At 34.7% G+C, this 21,234-nt stretch overlaps 1 protein-coding gene across 1 annotated transcript in view; it reads left to right on the top strand.

Annotated features, from left to right (window-relative positions):
• Positions 1-21,234, top strand: part of TMEM65 (transmembrane protein 65) — a 56,515-nt gene that overhangs the window by 21,327 nt on the left and 13,954 nt on the right. Inside the window, exons 2-3 of the mRNA XM_059901504.1 lie at positions 17,221-17,265; positions 20,268-20,335. Coding sequence (XP_059757487.1) covers positions 17,221-17,265; positions 20,268-20,335 — 113 coding nt within the window. The remainder of the gene's footprint in view (positions 1-17,220; positions 17,266-20,267; positions 20,336-21,234) is intronic.

Here is a 21,234-nt window from a genome sequence, read left to right on the forward strand (position 1 = left end):
CTACAGTATTTGGGGGTTCTTTTGGTGCCTTCATTTCATTTTTTATTTTATTTTATTTTTTTACTGGGGTATAGTTGTTTTACAATGTTGTGTTAGTTTCTGCTGTACAGCAAAGTGGAGTTCCCTGTGCTATACAGCAGGTTTTTATAAGTTATCTATTTTATACATGTTAGTGTATATATGTCAATCCCAATCTTTGTTATATCCAAATTGATATAACAGTCAGTTTTGACTGAAAAGCACAAAGGCACAAGGCATTTTATGGCCAGGTTACAGGCAGTTGTTTTGTTCCCAGTGGTTCTATTCTAAAACTTGCATGTTGCATATTCCTGAAAAGCACAATTTAAAAGAATTTTCCTACTTTATTCTAAGCATTAATATAAAAGGTAAATCTTAGTATGTTTATAGCACTGATAAAAGTACTTGAATATATGTTACATTTTAGTTATGAAGGATTCTAAGACATTTTGGTAAAACCTAGTAGGAATTTTCCAGGATTAAAACAAATGTGAGGGGCTTCCCTGGTGGCGCAGTGGTTAAGAATCTGCCTGCCAATGCAGGGGACACAGGTTTGAGCCCTGGTCCGGGAAGATCCCACATGCCGCGGAGCAACTAAGCCCGTGCGCCACAACTACTGAGCCTGCGCTCTAGAGCCTGCGTGCCACAACTACTGAAGCCACGTGCCACAACTACTGAAGCCACGTGCCACAACTACTGAAGCCCACGCACCTAGAGCCCGTGCTCCACAAAAAGAGAAGCCACCACAATGAGAAGTCCACACACCGCAACAAAGAGTATCCCCTGCTTGCCGCAACTAGAGAAGGCCCACTCGCAGCAACGAAGACCCAGTGCAGCCAAAAAATAAATAAATAAAATTTTAAAAAAATAATAAATAAATAAAACAAATGTGAGCTTTAAAATGGTGATATTTGTTCTTCTATGACTAGAGGTCATTGAAATAGTGTAGTATAGGCTTGGTTGTAGGAATACTGTCCCAAATATATGTCTTGGGAAAAACTGCTTCTTAATCTTACCAATCAAAAAATTATTATTGTTTATTTTTCGCCACAGGAAAAAAAAAACTGATTGGAATTCAGCTTAAATTAGAGCCTACAGTTAGCTAATTTCCTTTCTCACCAGATGCCATTCTAGCTTTAAAAAAAAAAAAAAGAATGATAAACAATTGGTCAGGAATTTATTTTAAAATAAGCTTTTAGAACATGGCCTGGGGATTTGGAAACCTTTAGATCTGTGTCCTACAGCAAAGCCTGGGAACCCCTGGCATAGCTGGAGATAATATCTGTTCATCTGGTTTTCCCATAGTGCTTAGCAGTGTGTATATATTAGGAGGTATCTGTGTGCACAGGGAGTCTGATCCAAAGGTGTCAAGTTTAGACTACCTGATGACTAATCAACAAAGAAATGCAGTAGCGGGACTGAAAAAAACCATGTCCCACCAACTCATTTGCCCAGATCTAGGAAGTCTCTTTCTTGTGTGGCCTTCTCTGAGTCTCCCTTCAAAAACTCTCTCTCTCCCTCCCTTTTTAAAAAATCTCTACATTTGTTCCTCATCTGTTTTTCTTACCTTGCTCTGTTTCTCATTTCTCCCTTTGTCTTTCTCTTCCTAATCCAACTTCTCCCCTTTTTAAGTGAATATAGTATAAAACAAATATTATATACTTATATTTATATAATAAAATATAAAAAGCTGCTGGATTAAATATATTTTTATTCCTGAAATAGGAGAAAAAAGCCTTAATTTGTGTTTTGTTCTCTCTTCTAATTTTTATGTGACAGTGACCCTCAGTTTTATATCTCCTAAACAGATAATAATTGAGCATTAAAATGATGATTCTGATGCACTATAATATTCCAATTCATCAAAGAAGTATTTCTTTTTAAAGAATTCAATATTACTTAGGTAGTAACAGTATTTTATAAGCTACATCAGTTCTCTGGTTGCTTTAGTTAACTAGAAAACTAACCGGAATACCTCATTCTTTGTACATTCTAAAAAATTAGAATTTCATTTAATAAAAGTGAAATTGCTTTAAATGTTTTAAACTGTTTTCTCTAATCTTCCTGGGTTACTGAAGCAAAACAAAATGTTGAAAGCGTTGAAAATTTTTATATTTAAACATGGAAAGTGCTTTCTTATGTTTTCAGGATTTATAATGAATATCTTAGGTGCTTTTTAATTCGGAAAAGATTTGTCTATACAATAATTGAATATATTTATGTTCTCAAGGACAGATCAGAAGGAGAGATAGTCCCACTTAAAATAATTTTTATTTGATTTGGTATGGTATAAATTAGCAGTTTGCAAGAACTGTCTTATTTACTCTCCCTCCAACAAAGGCTTTTAACTGTGAAATCAAAAGGAAAAAAATTTTATTTGTAAATACTATCTCATAGACACATACAGATAATTTTCCTAATCTATATGTTTCTAAACATGGAACCCTGTTAAGCACAACTCCTTCAAACAATGAGAAATATCAGAAAGGGAAAAATGTAAGGAAGTCTGGATGTTAGTTGTTTTTTGCCACTATTGTGAATAAACACACTTTGGGAAAGCAAAACAGTTATCATTCCATTAAAATTTTTTCTGTCTGTGTTCATGAGGGATATTGGTCTGTAGTTTTCTTTTTTTTGTAATTTCTTGGTTAGATTTTATATTTAGGACTATTCTGGCCTCATAAAATGAGTTGGGAAGTATTTCCTCATTTTCTGTTTTTCTGAAAGAGATTATAAGTTTGTCTAGGGTTGGTGTTTGCTCTTCATTAATATTTGATAAAACTCATTAGTGAAACCATCTGGGCCTAGAAGGTTTTTTAGTGTGAATTTTATGGAAAGGTGCTTGGTAACAAATTTGATTTTGCTACTAGATAGAGCTGTTCAGATTTTTTGTTTCATCTTGTATCAGTTTTAGTAAGTTGTATTTTTCAAGGAATTTGTTCATTTCATCTAAGTTGTTGAATATGTTGGCATAAAGTTATTTGTAATATTCTCATTTGAATGTCTGTAGGATCTGTAGTGATGTCCCCTGTTTCATTCCTGATATTAGTAATTTGTGTTCTCTCTTTCTTGATTGGTGTACCTAAGGGTTTTTTAATTTTGTTGATCTTTTCAAAGAACCAACTTTAGGCTTTGTCTATTTCCTTTATTGTTTGTTTTTTATTCATTGATTTCAGCTCTTTTTGTTACTATTTCCTTCTTTCTGCTACTTACTTTTGGTTTCCCTTGTTCTCTTTTTCCTAGCTTCTTAAGATAGTACCATAGGTTGTTCATTTTAGCCCTTTGTTTTTAATATTAGTACTTAAAACTAGAAGTTTCCCTCTAAGCATTCACTTAGCTGTTCTGACAAATTTTGATATGCTGTATTTTCATTGTGATTCAGTTTGAAAAATATTTTCTAATTTCCTTTTTGATTTCTTCTTTGGCCCATGTATTTAGAAGATGTTATTTAATTTCTAAATTTTTTTCCTAGATATCTTATTGTTATGGGTTCCATTTTGGTCAGAGAACATATTCTTTACAACTTTAATCATTAATTTATTAACGCCTGTTTTGTGGATCAGCATATGGTCTATCTTGATGAATGTACCATCTACAATTGAAAAGAATATGCATTCTGTAGTTGTTGAGTGTAAATGTTTAAATATCAGTTGAATCAAGGTGGTTGGTAGTGTTCAGATAATGTGTTTTTTACTGATATTTTCCCCTAGTGTTCTGTCAGTTACTGAGAGAGAAGTTTTTGTATCTCCAAGTGTGATTGTGGAAATGTTTATTTTCCCTTTAATTTTGTCATATTTTGCATCATGCATTTTGGGTTTTGTTTGTTTTTCTTTTTATTTTGGTTGCATTGGGTCTTCGTTGCTGCGCATCGGCTTTCTCTAGTTGCTGCCAGCAGGGACTACTCTTCATTGCAGTGCGCCGGCTTCTCATTGCAGCGGCTTCTCCTGTTGAGGAGCACGGGCTCTAGGGGCGCAGGCTTCAGTAGTTGCAGCATGCAGGCTCAGTAGTTGTGGCACGCGGGCCCTAGAGCTTGTGGGTTTCAGTAGTTGCAGTGCGCAGGCTCAGTAGTTGTGGCTCATGGGCTTAGTTGCTCCACAGCATGTGGGATCTTCCCAGACCAGGGATTGAACCTGTGTCTCCTGCATTGGCAGGTGGATTCTTAACCATTGCGCCACCAGAGAAGTCCGCATCGTGCATTTTAAAGCTCTGTTATTAGGCATAAACAAATTGTTATTATGCCTTTTGATGAATTGACTCTTACCATTTTGAAATGTCCCTGGTTCTGGTAATACTGTCTTTAAGTCTACTTTATCTGTTATTAATATAGCCACTCCAGCCGTTATAAGCTTACTGTTTGTATAATGTATCTTGTACCATTCATTTACTTTCAACCTATTAAAGTGTAATTCTTGCAGGTATCATATAGTTGGGTCTTACTTTTTTATCCATTTTGACAATCTATGCCTTTTAATTGGATTGTTTAGTCCATTAACATTGAAAGTAATTACCGATATAGTTGGATGTAGGTTTACTATTTTACTATTTGGTTTCTGCTTGTCCCTCTGTTTTTTGTTCTTCTGTTCTCATTTCCTGCATTCTTTTGGCTTAATATGTTTTAGAATTCCCTTCACATTATTTATTTAACTTTCTAACTATGTCCTTAATGCATTTTGTCTGTATGTATGGTTGCTCTAGGAATTGCAAATATGCATTCTTAACTGTTTTCAGACTGCTTAGAGCTAATAGCACTTAGAGCCTTCGTACCACTTCATATACATTGTAGAAATATTGCAACCGTATTTCCAAATTGGTCCATTTGTAACCTCCTTCATCCTTTATGCTTTGATGTCATATGTATTACATCTACATATGTTATAAACTCCACAAGGCAGTGTTGTAATTTTTGCTTTGGACAATCGGGTTTACTTAAATTACTAGGAAAAAAGTAGTTTTTTATATTTATTCAGTATTTACCATTTCTGATGCTCTTCATTCTTCCCTGAATATTTTACTTTCCAAATGGTATTTCCTTCCATCTGAAGAAGTTTCTTCTGCATTTCCTGTTTTGCAGATTGGCTGGCAACACATTTTTTCATAGTTTTAGTTTAACTGAGATACAGTTTGCCTTCATTCGTGAAGGATAAGGATATTTTTCTGGATATGCAATTCTGGACTGACAGCTTTCTTTTTCTTTCCGTATATTCAAATCATTGTTTTCTTTTACTTAATGTGTCATTTTTTTCCTGACTGCTTTCAATATATTTTTTTCTTTGTCATTGGTTTTCTTTATATTTATCCTACTAGGGGTTCACTGAACTTCCTGAATCTTTTGAAATTTTTGTCGTCCCCCCAACTTTGAGAAAGTTTTAGCCATTATTTATTTTAAAAGTTTTTTTGGTCCTTTTCTTTCTCCTCACCTTCTGGAACTCCAGTTATGCATATATTGACCTTTTGATATTTACCCTCAGGTCCCTGAGACTCTGGTTTACTATTTTTCAGTCCTTTTATTCTCTGTTTTTCAGATTGGGTAATTTTACTGATCTATCATTATGTTCATTAATTGCTTCTTCTATCACCTTCATTATGTTTTTAAGCCTATCCAGTTAATTTTAAAATTTCAGATGTTATATATTTCAGTTCTGGAACTTCAGTGTGTTTTTTATCATTTCTATTTGAGCATTTATTTTTTTTTACATCTTCAAATATAATTTTAATTACTACTTTAAATTCCTTGTCTGCTATTTCTTTTTTTTTTTTTTTTTGCAATACAATAAAAAAATTTTTTTTCAGAGTGTCATAAGTACAAAATTAAGTGCTCCAGAGGATTTCAGAGGACAGAGTCCTTTGGGCTAAGAAAATCAGGGCGGGCTACTGGGAGGCCAGGCATCTTTGGGTGAATGATCTTGGCTTTCCACAGAAACCAGCTTTGTTGGTTCTACCACATTCTTTTTTTTTTCACACACACACACTGTATTTTATTTTTACAAGAGATAAATAGACTGACAGCAAGCATTGTACATGGATGACCACAACAAAAGCAACAATGATTGCAATTACCACACATGAAACACACTCATACTATGTCATAATATTGACATTCAGTCCAGTAATCCTCCACTGTAACAGCTCCTTTACTTTGCAGTGAAAATTGATTTGTATATTCTTTGCCTCTGAGTCCTTGTGGGTTTTTTTTTTTTTTAATTCAAACAGAAAGTCGCAAAAATTACACTCATCCTCATCAGTTCACTCAGTCCCATGTAATTAATTTGTTTTTTTTCATCTTGATCTTTTGTTAGCACTTTTATGAGTTCATCAGTTTTTCATTAGAGTTCTGAAAAATGCTTATTCATTCAGTTCAGCAGTACAGTCAGTTACCAGGAACCTGTAGTTGTCAGAGCCTTTTCCATGAATTTCTTGAAGATGAAACCCTTTTATAGGAACATATTTGCAAAAGCATCAGAGTACACCCAGAACTCTTTGTAAATGACAAAAGACTTAAAAATGACCACAGTTAAAGATTTGATGAAACTTCATAATAATGCAGTTGACAAGAAAATTAGTTATTTCTGAGATATACATTTTAAAGTAATAACTAGGGTTATGACTTATAACATTATTCCAGAACATATAAGATTTTTAGAAATTTCATGTAATGTCTGAAACATTTATATTAACATATTTCCATACAAATAACCCAATGAAAGTTTAGTATTAGTTGTTTTGTTTGTTTTTTTATACTGCAGGTTCTTATTAGTCATCAATTTTATACACATCAGTGTATACATGTCAATACCAATCGCCCAATTCAGCACACCACCATCCCCACCCCACCACAGTTTTCCCACCTTGGTGTCCATATGTCTGTTCTCTACATCTGTGTCTCAACTTCTGCCCTGCAAACCGGCTCATCTGTACCATTTTTCTAGGTTCCACATACATGCGTTAATATACGATATTTGTTTTTCTCTTTCTGACTTACTTCACTCTGTATGACAGTCTCTAGATCCATCCACGTCTCAACAAATGACTCAATTTCGTTCCCTTTTATGGCTGAGTAATATTCCATTGTATATATGTACCACAACTTCTTTATCCATTCGTCTGTTGATGGGCATTTAGGTTGCTTCCATGACCTGGCTATTGTAAATAGTGCTGCAATGAACATTCGGGTGCATGTGTCTTTTTGAATTATGGTTTTCTCTGGGTATATGCCCAGTAGTGGGATTGCTGGAGCATATGGTAATTCTATTTTTAGTTTTTTAAGGAACCTCCATATTGTTCTCCATAGTGGCTGTATCAATTTACATTCCCACCAACAGTGCAAGAGGGTTCCCTTTTCTCCACACCCTCTCCAGCATTTGTTGTTTGTAGATTTTCTGATGATGCCCATTCTAACTGATGTGAGGTGATACCTCATTGTAGTTTTGATTTGCATTTCTCTAATAATTAGTGATGTTGAGCATCTTTTCATGTGCTTCGTGGCCGTCTGTATGTCTTCTTTGGAGAAATGTCTATTTAGGTCTTCTGCCCATTTTTGGATTGGGGTGTTTGTTTCTTTAATATTGAGCTGAATGAGCTGTTTATATATTTTGGAGATTAATCCTTTGTCCGTTGATTCCTTTGCAAATATTTTCTCTCATTCTGAGGGTTGTCTTTTCGTCTTGTTTATGGTTTCCTTTGCTGTGCAAAAGCTTTGAAGTTTCATTAGGTCCCATTTGTTTATTTTTGTTTTTATTTCCATTACTCTAGGAGGTGGATCAAAAAAGATCTTGCTGTGATTTATGTCAAAGAGTGTTCTTCCTATGTTTTCCTCTAAGAGTTTTATAGTGTCCAGTCTTACATTTAGGTCTCTAATCCATTTTGAGTTTATTTTTGTGTATGGTGTTGGGGAGTGTTCTAATTTCATTCTTTTACATGTAGCTGTCCAGTTTTCGCAGCACCACTTATTGAAGAGACTGTCTTTTCTCCATTGTATATCTTTGCCTCCTTTGTTATGGCTTAGTTGACCATAGGTGTGTGGGTTTATCTCTGGGCTTTCTATCTTGTTCCATTGATCTATATTTCTGTTTTTGTGCCAGTACCATATTGTCTTGATTACTGTAGCTTTGTAGTATAGTCTGAAGTTAGGAAGTCTGATTCCTCCAGCTCCGTTTTTTTCCCTCAAGACTGCTTTGGCTATTCGGGGTCTTTTGTGTCTCCATACAAATTTTAAGATGATTTGTTCTAGCTCCGTAAAAAATGCCATTGGTAATTTGATAGGGATTGCATTGAATCTGTAGATTGCTTTGGGTAGTATAGTCATTTTCACAATGTTGATTCTTCCAATCCAAGAACATGGTATATCTCTCCGTCTGTTGGTATCATCTTTAATTTCTTTCATCAGTGTCTTATAGTTTTCTGCATACAGGTCCTTTGTCTCCCTAGGTAAGTTTATTCCTAGGTATTTTATTCTTTTTGTTGCAGTGGTAAATGGGAGTGTTTCCATAATTTCTCTTTCAGATTTTTCATCATTAGTGTATAGGAATGCAAGAGATTTCTGTGCATTAATTTTGTATCCTGCAACTTTACCATATTCATTAATTAGCTCTAGCAGTTTTCTGGTGGCAGTTTTAGGATTCTCTATGTATAGTATCATGGCATCCACAAACAGTGACAGTTTTACTTCTTCTTTTCCAATTTGTATTCCTTTTATTTCTTTTTCTTCTCTGATTGCCATGGCTAGGACTTCCAGAACTATGTTGAATAATAGTGGTGAGAGTGGACATCCTTGTCTCGTTCCTGATCTTAGAGGAAATGCTTTCAGTTTTTTACTGTTGAGAATGATGTTTGCTGTGGGTTTGTCATATATGGCCTTTATTATGTTGAGGTAGGTTCCCTCTATGCCCACTTTCTGGAGAATTTTTATCATAAATGGGTGTTGAATTTTGTCAAAAGCTTTTTCTGCATCTATTGAGATGATCATATGGTTTTTATTCTTCAATTAGTTAATATGGTGTGTCACATTGATTGATTTGCATATATTGAAGAATCTTTGCATCCCTGGGATAAATCCCACTTGATCGTGGTGTATGATCCTTTTATTGTGTTGTTGGATTCTGTTTGCTAGTATTTTGTTGAGGATTTTTGCATCTATATTCATCAGTGATATTGGTCTGTAATTTTCTTTTTTTGTAGTATCTTTGTCTGGTTTTGGTATCAGGGTGATGGTGGCCTCATAGAATGAGTTTGGGAGTGTTCCTTCCTCTGCAATTTTTTGGAAGAGTTTGAGAAGGATGGGTGTTAGCTCTTCTCTAAATGTTTGATAGAATTCACCTGTGAAGCCAGCTGGTCCTGGACTTTTGTTTGTTGGAAGATTTTTAATCACAGTTTCAATTTCATTACTTGTGATTGGTCTGTTCATATTTTCTGCTTCTTCCTGGTTCAGTCTTGGAAGGTTATACCTTTCTAAGAATTTGTCCATTTCTTCCAGGTTGTCCATTTTATTGGCATAAAGTTGCTTGTAGTAGTCTCTTAGGATGCTTTGTATTTCTGCGGTGTCTGTTGTAACTTCTCCTTTTTCATTTCTGATTTTATTGATTTGAGTCCTCTCCCTCTTTTTCTTGATGAGTCTGGCTAATGGCTTATCAATTTTGTTTATCTTCTCAAAGAACCAGCTTTTAGTTTTATTGATCTTTGCTATTGTTTTCTTTGTTTCTATTTCATTTATTTCCACTCTGATCTTTATGATTTCTTTCCTTCTGCTAACTTTGGGTTTTGTTTGTTCTTCTTTCTCTAGTTTCTTTAGGTGTAAGGTTAGATTGTTTACTTGAGATTTTTCTTGTTTCTTTAGGTAAGCTTGTATAGCTATAAACTTCCCTCTTAGAACTGCTTTTGCTGCATCCCGTAGGTTTTGGGTCATCGTGTTTTCATTGTCATTTGTCTCTAGGTATTTTGATTTCCTCTTTGATTTCTTCAGTGATCTCTTGGTTATTTAGTAACGTATTGTTTAGCCTCCATGTGTTTGTGTTTTTTCATTTTTTTCCCTGTAATTCATTTCTAATCTCATAGCGTTGTGGTCAGAAAAGATGCTTGATATGATTTCAATTTTCTTAAATTTACTGAGGCTTGATTTGTGACCCAAGATGTGATCTATCCTGGAGAATGTTCCGTGCGCACTTGAGAAGAAAGTGTAATCTGCTGTTTTTGGATGGAATGTCCTATAAATATCAATTAAATCTATCTGGTCTATTGTGTCATTTAAAGCTTCTGTTTCCTTATTTATTTTCATTTTGGATGATCTGTCCATTGGTGTAAGTGAGGTGTTAAAGTCCCCCACTATTATTGTGTTACTGTCAATTTCCTCTTTTACAGCTGTTGACAGTTGCCTTATGTATTGAGGTGCTCCTATGTTGGGTGCATATATATTTATAGTTGTTATATCTTCTTCTTGGATTGATCTCTTGATCATTATGTAGTGTCCTTCCTTGTCTCTTGTAACATTCTTTATTTTAAAGTCTATTTTATCTGATATGAGTATAGCTACTCAAGCTTTCTTTTGATTTCCATTTACATGGAATATCTTTTTCCATCACCTCACTTTCAGTCTGTATGTGTCGCTAGGTCTGAAGTGGGTCTCTTGTAGACAGCATATATATGGGTCTTGTTTTTGTATCCATTCAGCAAGCCTGTGTCTTTTGGTTGGAGCATTTAATCCATTCATGTTTAAGGTAATTATCGATATGTATGTTCCTATGATCATTTTCTTAATTGTTTTGGGTTTGTTTTTGTAGGTCCTTTTCTTCTCTTGTGTTTCCCACTTAAAGAAGTTCCTTTAGCATTTGTTGTAGAGCTGGTTTGGTGGTGCTGAATTCTCTTAGCTTTTGCTTGTCTGTAAAGCTTTTGATTTCTCCATCAAATCTAAAGGAGATCCTTGCCGGGTAGAGTAATCTTGGTTGTAGGTTCTTCAACCTTGGTAACTGACTGTACTGCTGAACTGAATGAATAAGCATTTTCAGAACTCTAATGAAAAACTGATGAACTCATAAAAGTGCTAACAAAAGATCAAGATGAAAAAAAAAATTAATTACATGGGACTGAGTGAACTGATGAGGATTAGTATAATTTTTGTGACTTTCTGTCTGAATTAAAAAAAAAAAACCCACAAGGACTCAGAGGCAAAGAATATACAAATCAATTTTCACTGCAAAGTAAAGAGCTGTTACAGTGGAGGATTACTGGACTGAATGTCAATATTATGACATAGTATGAGTGTGTTTCATGTGTGGTAATTGCAATCATTGTTGCTTTTGTTGTGGTCATCCATGTACAATGCTTGCTGTCAGTCTATTTATCTCTTGTAAAAATAAAATATAGTGTGTGTGTGAGGTTCTTCCCTTTCATCACTTTAAGTATATCATGCCACTCCCTTCTGGCTTGTAGAGTTTCTGCTGAGAAATCAGCTGTTACCCTTATGGGAGTTCCCTTGTATGTTATTTGTCGTTTTTCCCTTGCTGCTTTCAATAATTTTTCTTTGTCTTTAATTTTTGCCACTTTGATTACTATGTGTCTCGGCGTGTTTCTCCTTGGGTTTATCCTGTATGGGACTCTCTGCGCTTCCTGGACTTGGGTGGCTATTTCCTTTCCCATGTTAGGGAAGTTTTCGACTATAATCTCTTCAAATATTTTCTCTGGTCCTTTCTCTCTCTCTTTTCCTTCTGGGACCCCTATAATGCAAATGTTGTCGTGTTTAATGTTGTCCCAGAGGTCTCTTAGGCTGTCTTCATTTCTTTTCATTCCTTTTTCTTTAGTCTGTTCTGCAGCAGTGAATTCCACCATTCTGTCTTCCAGGTCACTTATCCGTTCTTCTGCCTCAGTTATTCTGCTATTGATTCCTTCTAGTGTAGTTTTCATTTCAGTTATTGTATTGGTCATCTCTGTTTGTTTGTTCTTTAATTCTTCTAGGTTTTTGTTAATCATTTCTTGCATCTTCTCAATCTTTGCCTCCATTCTTATTCCGAGGTCCTGGATCATCTTCACTATCATTATTCTGAATTCTTTTTCTGGAAGGTTGCCTATCTCCACTTCATTTAGTTGTTTTTCTGGGATTTTTTCTTGTTCCTTCATCTGGTATATAGCCCTCTGCCTTTTCATCTTGTCTATCTTTCTGTAAATGTGGTTTTTGTTCCACAGGCTGCAGGATTGTAGTTTTTCTTGCTTCTGCTGTCTGCCCTCTGGTGGTTGAGGCTATCTCAGAGGCTTGATGGGAGGCTCTGGTGGTGGGTAGAGCTGACTGTTGCTGTGGCGTCAGAGCTCAGTAAGACTTTAATCCACTTGACTGTTGATGGGTGGGGCTGGATTCCCTCCCTCTTGGTTGTTTTGCCTGAGGCTCCAACACTGAAGCCTACCTGGGCTCTTTGGTGGGGCTAATGGCAGACTCTGGGAGGGCTCACGCCAAGGAGTACTTCCCAGAACCTCCGCTGCCAGTGTCCTTGTCCCCACGGTGAAACAGAGCCAGCCCCCGCCTCTGCAGGAGACCCTCCAACACTAGCAGGTAGGTCTGGTTCAGTCTCCCCCAGGGTCACTGCTCCTTCCCCCGTGTCCCGATGCACACACTATTCCGTGTGCGCCCTCCAAGAGTGGGGTCTCTGTTTCCCCCAGTCCTGTCGAAGTCCTGCAATCAATTCCCACTAGGCTTCAAAGTCTGATTCTCTATGAATTCCTCCTCCCATTGCCAGACCCCCAGGTTGGGAAGCCTGACGTGGGGCTCAGAACCTTCAATCCAGTGGGTGGACTTCTGTGGTATAAGTTTTGGCCAGTCTGTGAGTCACCCACCCAGCAGTTATGGGATTTGATTTTACTCTGAGTGCACCCCTCCTACCGTCTCACTGTGGCTTCTCCTCTGTCCTTGGACGTGGGGTATCCTCCTTGGTGAAGTCCAGTGTCTTCCTGTCGATGATTGTCCAGCAGCCAGTTGTGATTCTGGTGCTCTCGCAAGAGCTTGTCTGCTATTTCTAACATTTGAGTCACTTTTTAAAAAATTGAAGTATAGTTGATTTACAATGTTGTGTTAGTTTCTGGTGTACAGCAATGTGATACAGTTATACATACATATGCATATCTGAGTCACTTTTGAATTGGTCTCTATTGTTTTTTATCCTGAAAATGGGTCAGGTTTTCCTGTTTGTGTAGTAATTTTGGATTGTATCCTAGTCATTGCTATGATTATTATGTTGCAGAGACTCTGCATTCTGTTTCATTCTTCTGAAAAATATTGACTTTTGTTTATTTGTTTTAGCATGCAGTTAATTGTTAGGCTCAAATTGCAAACTCTGTCTCTTGGGCTGCAGCTCAAATCTTCAGTTATTTTACCTTTAACTGAGATTTTTGGAGTTTTCCCTGCACAAGCGTGGTTTACAGGTCAGCCATATATTTGAACCAAATGTGTATACAGAATTTAGGGCTCCTCCTTTCTGACTTTATTCTTTCCAGGACTCCCCTCTCACTTTCCAGTGGCTTTGGTTACCTTGCACCCTGCCCACTACTTCTTTTTTTTTTTTTAACATCTGTATTGGAGTATAATTGCTTTACAATGGTGTGTTAGTTTCTGCTTTATAACAAAGTGAATCAGCTATACACATACATATATCCCCATATCTCCTCCCTCTTAGGTCTCCCTCCCACCCTCCCTATCCCACCCCTCTAGGTGGTCACAAAGCACCGAGCTGATCTCCCCGTGCTATGCAGCTGCTTCCCTCTAGCTATCTATTTTACATTTGGTAGTATATATAAGTCCATGCCACTCTCTCACTTCGTTCCAGCTTACCTGTCCCCCTACCCGTGTCCTCAAGTCCATTCTCTACGTCTGTGTCTTTATTCCTTTCCTGCCCCTAGGTTCTTCACAACCTGTTTTTCTTTTTTTTTCTTTTTTTTTTCTTTTTTAGATTCCATATATATGTGTTAGCATATGGTATTTATTTTTCTCTGACTTACTTCACTCTGTATGACAGTCTCTAGGTCCATCCACCTCACTACAAATAACTCAAGTTTGTTTCTTTTTATCTGCCCACTACTTCTTTAGGCCAGAAAGACTGAAGTTTTTTTATTAAGAGTTTTAGTTGGTCTACATGTTGTGGAGTAGGCCAAAAGCTGAGTTAAATGGGTAACTCATTTAGTTCCATTCTTTCTTCTAAGTGTTGATTCCTCTCCAGAATCAACCTACTTTTGGTCATTTTCCAGTGCTTTCAGATATTTATTTATAGTTATAGTTGTTCTGTGCAGGAGGATTGGTCTGATAGAAGATTATTCAGCCAGTATTGGAAGTAGAACCAGGATTTCTTAAGCTAAAAATGGTTGGAGAATATGGTGTGGTGATGTACAATCTTAATAGTCATCTTCTTTTAAAATATTTAGAAAAGAAGAGAGAAATTATGATGCATGTAACACATACATACACACACAGAGTAACTGAAAGAACTGGTTTTTCTAACTCCAAAGTCTGCTTAATAAAACAGTAGATGAGAATACATTTCCATGTAAGTGTACATAGTTTACCATATGTCAGAAGAAAAATTTTATGGTTAAGATGTATATGTAGGGAAATAAAGCTTTGGGGCTTATTATGACTATTTTCAGTGGGGTTAAATTGGCAGCCATGACATTTTAAAACTTGTATAGATTGCTGAAACCTTGGGCTTATTTCCAAGATTGAGTTTTGCTGTGTGTTATACATCTAATGTTTTTAACTTTTTTTTTTAATTATTTTTAAAATTTATTTATTTTATTGGTTTTATTTTTGGCTGCGTTGGGTCTTTGTTGCTGCTCACGGGCCGTCTCTAGTTGCAGTGAGAGGGGGCTACTCTTCGTTGCTGTGCGTGGGCTTCTCATTGCGTGGCTTCTCTCGTTGCAGAGCACGGGCTCTAGGTACGCGGGCTTCAGTAGTTGTGGCACGCGGGCTCAGTAGTTGTGGCTCGTGGGCTCTAGAGCACAGGCTCAGTAGTTGTGACGCACGGGCTTAGTTGCTCTGCGGCATGTGGGATCTTCCCGGACCAGGGCTCGAACCCGTGTCTCCTGCATTGGATGGCAGATTCTTAACCACTGCGCCACCAGGGAAGCCCTTTAACTTCTGATATGTATTTTTCTTTCTTTCAGTTAACGTAGTAAAGAAGATAATTTATAGTGTCAGAATCCTCAAACTGATCAATTTATGATTCACAATTTTTGATAGATACTTTCCATTAAAATTTTCACTTTCTAGGAAATGTTCCTTTCATATTTACTCTTATTACTCCTTAGGTTCTTTATGATGCAGGAGGCAAAAATCTGTGCTTTGATTTTACTTTAATCTCTGTGCCAGTGGTTTTCTTCCCTGCTCTGTCTCCTTTACTTTATATTTCTTCCTTTTTCTCTATCTTTAAAAAACATTATTTTTCATTACCTTTAATTTTTTAATCCTTATGTGTACTTGGAAAGACAGATTAGGAATACTGGTTACATTATTTGATTTTTTTTTTCCTCTTTACCGCTACACGTTATACATTTGCCTAGCCCTTATCCTTTTGTCTTAGGAGTTGTAAAATATTTAAAATATTTTGCTCAATATGTAAGGAATTTGAAGAAGAAAAAGCAAGGACTCTGTATATTCTCATTATACTGGGAAGGTCCTGCTTGTTGAATTTTTAGGTATTTCAAGACGTTCCAGTCAACTGACAAGGACTTCTCCTCACAGTGTCAGAACTGTAGTGATGATGAGAGTAATGCAACTAGGAAATAGTTCTGGTATGTAACCACTTTTGCATGTTTACTTCACCAGAAAACTCTGTGGAAGTACAGTGATATCTTATATTTCTTGTTAAAAATTTGGAAAACTATTTGCATGCTTTCAAAGTAGATTTTGAAGTAACAGTGCTAGTCAAAGAATGGAAAGTATATTATAAGCAGATGTAAAATTCTACAAAGTTTTAGGATATCTTCATTTCTTAACTGTTCTAAAAAAGGAAAAACAAAACTTAAACTTGCATTCTTAGAACTTTCTGAATAATTCAGTAATTGCCTAAACTCTAGGTTTTAGCGTATTTCTTATTGTAAAGTCTTTATGATACTATATGCTTTTTTAGTAAAATAACATTTACTAATATGATTCATACTCCTTTTTATATAGCTTATTAATGGAGATTTATTTGCTTTTTCCTTTTTAAAAAATAAATTCTTCAGTTCTTATGTTGTCATAGATTATAAATAAATATTTTAGAAAATATATATCCAGTTTGTAATGAATTTCCTTGGACACTTCAGTTGTTTGTACTAAATCTTTAGAGCAGAGCGATCCATGGTTTGGGTTCTTCTGTATAGGTTATCAGTTACTTCTGTTGGATTGAGTGAGGATAAAGAAGGTGGAATTCTCTGCCATTTTACCATAGCTTACTCTTCCTTATAAATGGTGAGTTGTTTATTGTTATGCGATTAGGTAGGTAGATTCTTTGTAATAACTGTTAATTTTTAGATTTAATGATGGCACTTGAAGTTACTTACTTTGATATATATACTTGGGAAAACTTTCTGTGTTTATTATGACATATATTATAAGTAATATTGCTATTTGTTGAATGATACTCTACTCTTTTGGGTCATTTTATTGTGTAGAATATTCTAATTATCCAGTAGTATAGGTTTCAAAACTCAAAATATTCAGTATATTATCTAGGGATATTAATTAAGGAACATAACACAATCTGGTGAAGTTACTGGTGTAATACATTGCTTTAAAATATTATTTTCCTATTTTTAAAGGACATCTAGGTCTACTTGAGTATTATCAGTGTTTGTTTGGGTGTATATTTCTTAAGTCATTTAGGGTTGCCATTTTCAAGAAGGGTGGCTATATTTCTGAAGTTTTTTTTTTTTTTTCACTGTAATTTGTGTGAACAGACTCATTATATAGATACAAGGACTTACAAAAAACCAAAAAGCAAATGATTTACTCAGGGCTATAGGGTCCATGGTAGGCCTGTAACTAAAGCTCAGTTTTGTTTTCTAGCTTTGTAATTTAATCTATACCAAGTAATATTTCCTGTATGGATAACTTTGATCCATTAACCTAAAGATAATTTATGAAAAACTCTGCTATTCTCTCACTTTGTAATTCTGCTGGTATTTTCTTCATTGTAATAAAAAAGAAATCATGCTATAGTAACTAATTCTTGACCACACCCTTTCTTTCCCCTTCAGAAAAATTGGAAGCTCTACCACCCACCCCAGGACAGCTGAGATATGGTAATGGTTCTATAATTGTTAAATATTTGTGCATCTGTCTTTTGGACTTGAAATAACTGTGTTACTCATTAATAGTACAGAAGTCAGTAAGTTAAATCATTCCAGATAGAGTGGATTATCTTATTTATTATGCTGAAGCAAAAAGTTTGTAAACTTGGTTTAAGACATATTACAGTATTATGGAATTTCTAAGATTGTTAACCATATCTATTATTGTTTAAATATTGTTACCATCTAGAGATAGAATTATAGTAGAGGTTTTCTTAATTCCCAAGAAAAAGGGTATGTTTAGTTTGGATTTAAGTTGGGTAATTTCAGAACTAGAATTTCTAGGCTATTTTCTTTGGTGGAGAAAATACTCTGATTTGTTGTTTGTAATAATGAAGACAGTAAAGTTCATTTTAAACCACCAGGAAGAAGAGCTTTACAATGCTGCTGGTGTGCTTTCTTTATTATGATTGGAATAAATATTCAAGGGCTAATACCAAAGTAATGTAAAATAGTTTGGGATCTTAATATAAAGACAGTGGAAGAAGAGAATTATTTAGCGGTGCAGTGAATTTGAATAGGTTGTAAGTTAAAGCTAAATATTAGATGTGATTTGCTAACAACTACTGAGTTAGAGAATAATATTTCCCAAAGGAAACTGAAGAAATTGGTAGGATATCATTACATGCTGGAGAGCAAACTTGTATAATTAAAATTTAGTAGCCAGTTCTTTTTAATAGTTCTTTTTACTCTCAGAGGGAGAATATAATTTGTATTAGAAATAAGTAACTTTTCCCAGCTATCAAAACAATTTAAGAATTCTTTAAGATGTTTCTTTCCCAGGTAATCTTTTTTTATTCTTCTAGCCTGGATTCATACAATCAATATCCATAGCACTGTATAATGCTATTACCATTCTGGGGGTCATATTGAAATTACCTGCTTATATGGCTGTGTTATCATACCCAAACTTCTTGAGGGCTGGTAACCAAGTATCTTTGTATCTCAAGTGCCCTGTGGAGTGTCCAGTACGTGTTTATTTGACTTTCTGAAACTTATAATTTTCCTTTGGAATGAAAATAAATTTTTATTTACAGGACACATTTACTTAGGTCTAAACATCAAAGCATAATATATTTTATAGTTCCAGGTAATTATTATAGCCGTGTAGCAACATGCCTTGGTTTTATGACCAAGTTTTTACTAAGATAGCAATTAGTCTAATCTTAAACTTAGTTTAATAACCTTGACACCTAATTTTAAGATATTTATAACTAGCCAGTTTTAGAGATGCCATCAAATTAACCCTAAAATGTTTAGTAATCCCAAAGGTTTCATAGTTACTTTGCCATATTTACATTTCAAAGATGATTGAGATGTCTGGAGAGTCTTCTCTCCAGATATACATTTAAGTAGCTCTCTTTTCACTGTAAATGTTTCATATGGTGAATTTTTAAAATTTCATTATATTCTTTTGACATGTCAAATCTGTAATATTTTTTTGAAATTCTGTATGTGTTTTAGAAGCTGATTATTATAAAATTTTGAATGTCTGGTCATTAAGCAGCTGGATCTAGGCAAAAGTCAAAGAACTAAGTCTAGACTCTTTAATTAAAAAATCCCATTTCATTAATGTGCCACTTGATTTTTATCATCTTTCATAACTTTTAAAACAATATGCTTTATAATTTAAAAGATGCTGCTTTTTACCTGGGACATTCTTATGTGATAACAAGAAGAACTCTGAAATGACCTAGGATATATACTATTTTCCCCCTTGATCTTAGTCTTCGACAGTGCTTGTGGGTAGAAATGTTTCTTGTTTTACTGGTTATTAGCCTTCCCTGATTGGGGTAGAGTGGTATCAAATTTTCATAACTTCTGGATTATATTTTAATTATACTTTCTGTGGACTTAACTGCATTAAAAGAAAAAAGATCTAAAGGCACTGAACACATATATAACCAATTGGTTTAAGGGACTATTTTTTGGATGTGGTATAAAACTCAGAGCCTTGATGTTTATTTTTAAAAAGTCCTCAGTTGAATGGATGTTGACTATACCTTGGCAAATTTATAGAATAACTAGAATAAAGTCTTAACTATCCCCAGCTTTTAATCTGTTTCACAGTCTTCCTTCAATTCTCTTAATCTGGAATTCTCTTCCTTTCCAAGTTAGTTGTCCTCAACTTATTTAACTAATGTTTATTGAGCATCTACTTTGCACTAGGCATTTTGCAGTGTGCTGAAGATGTAAATAGGAAAAAAAATGAAGCTAAATATATTTTTAAAATAGGTATTAGTTCTTCCTAGTTACACTTCTGTTTTCTCAGGTCATTCAGATTATGTACTAGATAGGTAGGGTGAGATGTGCCTTTGGTAGGAAGAGATCAAGTTACATTTTCATTTAAATCAAATATTGTTTGTTTTATTTGGTGAAAGCTATCAGGGATACTGATGTGTTGATGGGGGAAAGAGGACTTTGAACACAGATGTCTAAGACAGATGAGATAATCACATTTTCCTAACATTTGTTTAAAAAATTGTTTAGTGAGTGTAAGTGACCAGATAGCTTCCCTGATATTTGATTCACAACACTTTTTATTATTTCTAATATGGAGATCAATTTTATGGTATCAGTCGTTAGGTCTAAGAGAGAAAAAGATTGATGTCAATAGTAATTTAACAGGTAAAACATGGTACTCATGTATTTATTTGTTCTGTCATTAACTGTATGTAATTTGTACGTGTGTGCGTTGCCAATAAGGAAACACAAAAGCCTAAAACAATTAATTTTACATGTTATGTGTTTTTTATTTTGTTTTTTCCCCAGTATATCTTCCACCAAGTATATAAACAGAGGACAAGCAGAATCTTTTGTCTATGGGGAATGGAAAGCAAATTCCAAAACTTAAATCAAATCTATTTATGAGAGTTTAATCATATGGTCTGTTTTTGTCATTTTAAAATTATAGAAATCTTAAAACATATTTTTCTGTTTTTGATGTTTTTCAGTATTCATCCACAATGCGATTCCTTTCATAGGGTTTGGCTTTTTGGATAATGCAATTATGATTGTTGCAGTAAGTTCTTTCAACCCTTCTATTTTGAGTTAATAAAGAAATTAATGTGGTCTAAATTTTCCTAATAATTTACATATTGTAGCTATAAAGTTTTAATTAATATCATAATGAACAAGGCTATTTTAAACTATATTTCAGGTTAATTAGACTGTAGCTCAGTTTTTAAGACATCATATCTATTAATCATCAAGACTTTTGGTAAAGCATTGACAATAATAAACACATATTTATTGGGTCTATTTTATCCTGTTCTAGTTTCAACATTCTTACTAAAGAATAAAGTATGTAAAATTTTCTAATGTTATTTCATTGTATCAGCAGTTCTCATCATGTGTATGTTATTAATTAGTTCCTTGTCCAGTTTTCCCATACAAAAATGTTTTAAAGGGTGTTTGGATATACAGTCTATCCATTTAACCCAAAGATGATTTAAGTTTCAATTCAGAATACTGTGAATAATGAACCCTTCAGTCTTTGTTCCATCGTAGTGTTAAAAAGTTCTCCTTTGCTGAAGTCATTTTAATTTAAGGTTGTTTCTTGCAAGTATTGTTTAGTCTCAGGGATGGCTGATTTATCTTTCTTACTCTTCTGTGACACTTTTTGTCACTAGATAACCAATATTGGATCCAGATTATAAAGTCATGATGAAAATGCAGGTCTTCTGAAACTGCCCAGTGCTCTATCCACTTCTCTTCACTGACTCAAACTTTTAAAAAGGTCTATAAATTCTAGATATTTTGTAGGAGACCGCTCAAAAAAGAAATGGAATGATTTTAGGATTATTGAATGTGAGGGAAATATATTTGAGAGATGCCAGGGTTTTTTTTGTTGTTGTTGTTTGTTTTTGTTTTTTGTTTCGGTGTTTTGGAGGTCACATGTACTATAGATGGATACAAATA

Source organism: Balaenoptera ricei, chromosome 17, assembly GCF_028023285.1.
Source record: "Balaenoptera ricei isolate mBalRic1 chromosome 17, mBalRic1.hap2, whole genome shotgun sequence".
NCBI lineage: Eukaryota > Metazoa > Chordata > Mammalia > Artiodactyla > Balaenopteridae > Balaenoptera > Balaenoptera ricei.